We start from the raw sequence: 6,000 nt of genomic DNA, 5'->3' as shown, positions 1-6,000 counted from the left end.
GCATGAAAGAGAAACTCAGAGAGGGTTGTTCACAGAAGTGGGGACTGAAGCACCTAAGACAACTCAAGACTGTGGAGAGGAAGATTTACTTCGAATCAAGGGGCCGTTATACCAAGGGGACCAGTAGCGGGCACACCCCATGCATTGTAAAGTGCTACAAACTACTTTATACACAAAGACATAGACATCTAGGATGGTGAATTGTTCTGCTCAAGGTTACGTGGCTAATCAGTGACAAAGCATTCCAACCCACTTTTCCTAACTTGTAAGGTCCAGTTTTCTTTGCATCATAACAGAAATTTCCTGAATTTTCCGACATGTCCACTTTACAGTGGACACTCAATACCATTTCCTGATAGTCAAGATAGGCAAATAAAAAGCAGAATTTCATTTCCTTAGTTTATTAAAGATGACAATGAAATGTTAGGCTGTGTATGAATTACAGCAAGTAGAAACTCAGTTTGGAACACGAGTTGTACACACACGAGCACATCTCTATTTAGACTCTTGCTCCTTTTATGTGAATTCAACAAAAGCGCTAAAGCCTTGGTAGAGAGAATTAATAACAGCCTCATTTAAGTGGAAAATATCTGCCTTCCACTCTTCTGCTATGCCTTGAATCTTGTCTCCACCTTGCAAGCAAACTTTTTTTCCCTTTATTTATAGAAAAGAACACGTCTTCCCTCCTATTTCTCTCAGAAGGAACTCTCTGCAGTGCATTCAAAGCTTCTCCCCACAACAGCGGGGATTTTCAGATACTGATATGTTGCAAAGTGCTTTCAAAACACCCCATCCTCTTTCCTCTCTCCCCCAACTCTCAAATAAATAAATAAATGGGTATCTGGACAGTGAGGAGAGCAATGTCAGGGTCACTAAAACAGATAGGCAACTTAGAGGGATGGGGTTGGGGAGCTGGAGGAAAAAAAAAAAGTGAAAACCCAGGAGCACGTGAGATTGCTGAGCTCAGCTTTAGAAAGTGTCAGCATCTTCCATCCTTTCATCCTATGCTACATGAAACACATACGACAGTAACGAGAGGACATCTCTCCTCCAGTGTAGTGACTTGGAGTAAGGAGCTGGATTTTTTATTTAAACCAGAACTGGAAGTAGAGCTCACCATTTTCACAAACACCTTAGTCTGAATCTGAGGCCTAATTCTCAGCGAGACTAGAGTTTCACAAGGTCACTCCGAAGCTCCTTGATGGACCAGGGAATTTCTAGTCTGCCCTTCAACACTGGGCTGGGCTGGAGGCCTTGGCTTTCACAGCCCCTTTGCCCCTGCCATGAACTGAAGGGAGAACAGCCTCAGGGTCTTCCAGCCTGACGTGGCCTTCAGATCCCAAGTCTGAGGCAGAGGGACGAACGCCAGACATCAGCTTCTTCCCACTCCCTCCTGTCCTGGTGGAGCCTCAGCTCTCTTACTTTATTGCCCCTACTACTTCCAGTGACATTCCTGGTTGCCTCCAACTCAGACACTCAGCAGCTTCCACCAACCACATGCAACTTTCTGTTCAGCTTCCTGGGGCAGCGCCCACAGCAGGTTTTTTTTTCCTACTAGCAACCAACTATGGAAAGACAGGTACCCAGGAAGAAGTCAGTCCCAGAACTAAAATGCTGTGGGCTTTAGTTCACAGAGCTGCCGACCCTTGGAGCTGTGACCCTGACCAGTGCGTTACATACAGGTCAGGAGCTACAGCAACTTAAAGAATACCACAAACATATATATGGTCCCTTCAAAAACTTCTCCCATCAAAACACACATTAAAAAAGGGTGTGGTTCTGTGTTAAAATTAGTAATAAGGATGACTGCATATACTACCATCACCAGGCTAAAGAGTTAAGTGCATAATTGGCATAAAGGTTCTTGTTATCATAAGAACACAGGAACATTCATGCTCACAGCCACAAACTATCAAGTCTTTTAACACCACTAATAGCAGGAAGCTTTCACCTCAACTTTGACGTAAGAAACTAAGCCAGGAGCCACTGGGGAGGGTCCCAGCCCCACTGCAGGAGGGAAGGAAGAGCACAGAGTTGGGCCAGGCTTCTGCTCAGAACTGCAGTGACCTCCTAACAGAGGACACAGTGGCAAGAGACCCACGGATGAGATGCTGGATGGGGCTTCTGTCCTCAATTTAAGATGGCACCAGGGACTTGTCTGAGCTTGAAAGGTCAAACCTGCACCAGAGCTATGTTGGCTAAAAGGGACCTTATCACCCAAGAGGAAGCCAACAGCTCCTCTGCCTGAACAAATGCTCCTTATACAACAGTTGTGGCCTCACTTATGCTTGAAATAGTCCTGGTCTAAGCATCAATTCTGGTCTTGGTGTCAAGTCTCCCAGGGTAGATAGAGAAAGTCAGCCTGTGATATCATCTTTGCCTACAATACAAGAAAGTTATGACTGCCTCTTACAATACAAGAAAGTTATGACCGCCTCTTTGAGGTGTCTGAAGAGTCCAAGGTAGCAGTAACACTGTTTTTATGGCCTCAGAAGCACCTACATAAGAATGCCCATGACGCAGTCCCATTCTCTGATGCTTCTCCTCAGGGTCTGACCCTGTTCCAGGACTGGAAGAGAGAAAACTCCACCCTCCTGTTTCAGCAGCAAAGGAGAAGTGAGTTCGCTGAGAAAGGCCTGGCTCAGAAGCTCCAAAATTAAAGCAAAATAAAACTGGAAATGATTCTTGAGATGCAGCTGAAACCAGATCTGGTCCAAGTGGAGAAGGCCATGGGTATCGAAAGAACTGGGTCTCACTGTCCACTCCCCTAACAGAGGCACTGGAAGCTTCACTTAGGGACCCATGTGTCAGTTCTGATGGAAATGCTTGGTACCTGCAAATTGTCACAATAGACTGGACCCCACCAACCTATGTAAGGTTGAATATATGGACATTAGACAGGTCATAAAAATTAATAATGAAGATAATAGTTAAAAAAAAAATAAAACCAAGTGGGGAAAGTCCTTAGGAGGGTGGCTCAGTTCCGCACTATGTGACCCTCGTCCCTAGAAAGAGCACGTTTGGTGCTTTCTCAGGTGGTCTCCAGGTCGGTGGCCTCCAGGGCCAAGGCCTCAGTGGGTTCCTCCTCATAGTCTGACATGTAGGACTCCAGGCTCTGCTTGGCCAGCAGCTCCCTCCGGGCCTGCAGCCGCTCACAGCGGGGACAGCTCCCAGACTTGAAGCAAGTTTTATGGTAGCACGCTTTACACTCTGTTCAGGTTGGGAAGGGGAGAGAGAAAAGAACAATCTGTGTCATCTCAGGCTGGAAGCAAGTCACTGCCAGGACTCTTCTCACCACCATGGCTTAGTGTACCTGTGGTGAGACACAGGGCGCTGCTGAACCAAACCCAGCTTCTGTTAATAGGGGCAGCTGACGGGAAATGAATAAGCCCTGTGCTCTATCTTGATGGCCGACCCCATGCTGGGCACCAGCTCTCACCTTCACAGATCCGGCACTTGTGGAGCTCAAAGGGGAAGATGATGTCATCCTCATTCTGGCAGAACTCACAGATGAAGCCCTTGGCTTGGCAGAGCTAGGAAAGAAACAAACAGGCAGCAAAAGGAGGAAAAATTCACCAGGAACTGGCCAAGAGGGTGAATACAAGCGGGGCGAGGAGCAAAATATAAAGACTTGAGGGGCTCCAAGGGCTTCCCTGGTGGCTCAGTGGTAAAGAATCCACCTGCAGTGCAGGAGACACAGGAGAAACGGGTGCAATGCCTGGGTCGGGAAGGTCCCCTGGAGGAGGGCATGGCAACCCACTCTAGTATTCTTGCTGGGAAAATCCCATGGGGTCTCAAAGAGTTGAATATGACTGGAGCAACTGAGCACACATGCGCGAGGGGCTCCAAAGTGTTCTCCCACCTTCAGGAAAGAGACTGGAGCTGGACTTAGCATGACAGCCAAACTGGGCCCAGGCTGGGCAGTGTTGGACCAAGTTTTAAGATGGAGACAAGAAAGGCACAAGTTTGAGAAACTCCAGTCACAAGAGTGGTTCTCAAAAGAGATGACAAGAAGGAAGGAATGGGGCCACAAAGGGCTTCTTAAAGTAAAAGTTTCAGTGTGGGTAATAATTTTATTTTGAAATGGGAACCACAACCAATTAAGATGAACTGTTAAGGCGAGGACAGTTTTCCAAAATAATATCCAGTCTCGGGCCACATTATAGTGAAGTCTTTCCAATTTCCCCTGATAGACAGGAGCTCTACATGTGCCCCATTTTAAGCTCTAATTCTGGGACACAGGAACACAGCCTGGACATAGTCTAAGACAGGGAATTCTAAAAATGGAATTTCTGGTATGTTGGATAGATCAGGAACAATAATAACTTGCATCTACAGAATATTTAAGTTTACACAGTGGTGGTGGTGGTGGTTTAGTTGCTAAGTTGTGTCCGATTCTTGCCACCCCATGGACTGCAGCCCACCAGGCTCCTCTGCTCATGGCATTCTCCAGGCAAGAATACTGGAGTGAATTGCCATTCCCTTCTCCAGGGGATCTTCCCGTGGTATTTTCTGTGGTCATAGTGACTAAAAATGCTCAGCTAAGACCCTGTCCTTCTCCAAGTCTAATCAGGGTCCTCCTTCCACATCATGGCAGCTCTTTAGTGAAGACCCACTTAGTCCTGCCCGTTTCCCAGGACAAATGCCAACACCACATCCTCTTCTAATTCTAGATTCCTTAGATCTGGATGATTTAGCTGTTTATCAACCCAGGGGAGAGCAAGCCTGTGCAGTTTCTCTCACAGTGTTAACAGGCCAACTCAATTCCTGGAACTCAACAGCATGAACCCTGGACCCATGCTCCTCTTCACATCTGTAAGCAAGGGCCCTGTGGCATACTAGAGCAAGAGTTTCTTACCACACATCGCTCTACATGGGCAGCCCCCGCCCTGGTGAGCTCAGCAAGCCGGGGCCCCAGCTCCCCCTTCCTGGTGGCAGTCAGGTCATTCAACGAGTACAGGTGGAGATCCTCCGTCAGGTGGCCTGGAACGGTGTCAAAGGCATCCAGAAGCCTGCAGAAAATGAGGGGAAGTGGGCAGAAGCAGAGAATGAATGCTCTGTGTGGCCCATCAGAGAAGAAGGATTTCTATCCAGAAGCTGGTTAGGGATGAGAAGGGTCCTAGAGATAATAAGGGTGGGTAACACCCAGCCCACCCAGGCTACCCCAACCCTCCCCACAACCAGGCATCTGGAGGGTGAAGTGACTTCTACACCCTTCTGCAGAGTGACTCAGGTCAGCTTGCCAAGAGTGGTGGGCTGACCCTGGATGAAATAACCAGAGTTCCCCTTCCAGATCGAAGGATACACAGTTACTGCTCTAAGCTTCTTAGTTTACTATTTCTAGAATTTTCTGCATGATCCCCCTACTATCCTGCTTCACATAACAAGGGCCAACTGCTGGAACACGTTTCTTCCAGAGACACTGACTGACCCAGAGGGCTGTGGCCTCCATCAAGACTTACTCTTTGGCCAGTCGGCAGGTCTTGAACATGTTCTTCATGTGATAGAGCTGGATTCGCAGCAACTGAAGAGAAGGGTGTTGTGAGGGTGGGTGTTGGAGGGGGTATGAAAGAGAGGGAAACAACCATTAGAAAGAAAGTGCCTTTAAACCCTGAAGGTCTAGAAGGCTTGCATGCAGTAACCAAAGCCGGGACTTTCTCTATACGCTCAACAATATGCTCAAAGTGACCCCCAGTCAGGGAAGGCCCTCTGCTAGGTCTGCCCAAATCACATACATAGCTGGGAGCCGCTGAAAAATCCAGAATCCAAACTTTTTGGCCTGATACCCTCTTCTCTGTTCACTTGATATTTTCAGTGAAGGGGAGAAATCCTGCTTTTGCCATCAAGTGCTATCTATAACTCTAGAGCTGCCTTGCCAGGTTTGAGACTAACTAGACGCTTTGGAGATGGCAAGAGAAAGTGCATAGAGAGAGCGAGAATGATAAGATGGTTACAGCTCTGCATGGCAACAGAGAGGATTGTGGTGATCTTGGGAAACCT

At 47.6% G+C, this 6,000-nt stretch overlaps 1 protein-coding gene across 7 annotated transcripts in view; it reads right to left on the bottom strand.

Annotated features, from left to right (window-relative positions):
• Positions 1-385: 385 nt before the first annotated feature.
• The window catches only part of RUBCN (rubicon autophagy regulator), a 60,813-nt gene continuing 55,198 nt past the window's right edge, over positions 386-6,000 (bottom strand). For all 7 annotated transcript variants that reach the window (XM_070466138.1, XM_070466139.1, XM_070466133.1 and 4 more), the window contains 4 exons: positions 5,463-5,524; positions 4,859-5,012; positions 3,440-3,533; positions 386-3,210 (listed from right to left, as the gene is read on the bottom strand). In XM_070466138.1, coding sequence (XP_070322239.1) covers positions 3,032-3,210; positions 3,440-3,533; positions 4,859-5,012; positions 5,463-5,524 — 489 coding nt within the window. In that variant the 3' untranslated portion in view covers positions 386-3,031. The remainder of the gene's footprint in view (positions 3,211-3,439; positions 3,534-4,858; positions 5,013-5,462; positions 5,525-6,000) is intronic.

Source organism: Odocoileus virginianus, chromosome 4 (genome assembly GCF_023699985.2).
Source record: "Odocoileus virginianus isolate 20LAN1187 ecotype Illinois chromosome 4, Ovbor_1.2, whole genome shotgun sequence".
Classification (NCBI taxonomy): domain Eukaryota; kingdom Metazoa; phylum Chordata; class Mammalia; order Artiodactyla; family Cervidae; genus Odocoileus; species Odocoileus virginianus.
This window is presented reverse-complemented; position numbering and strand designations above follow the sequence as displayed.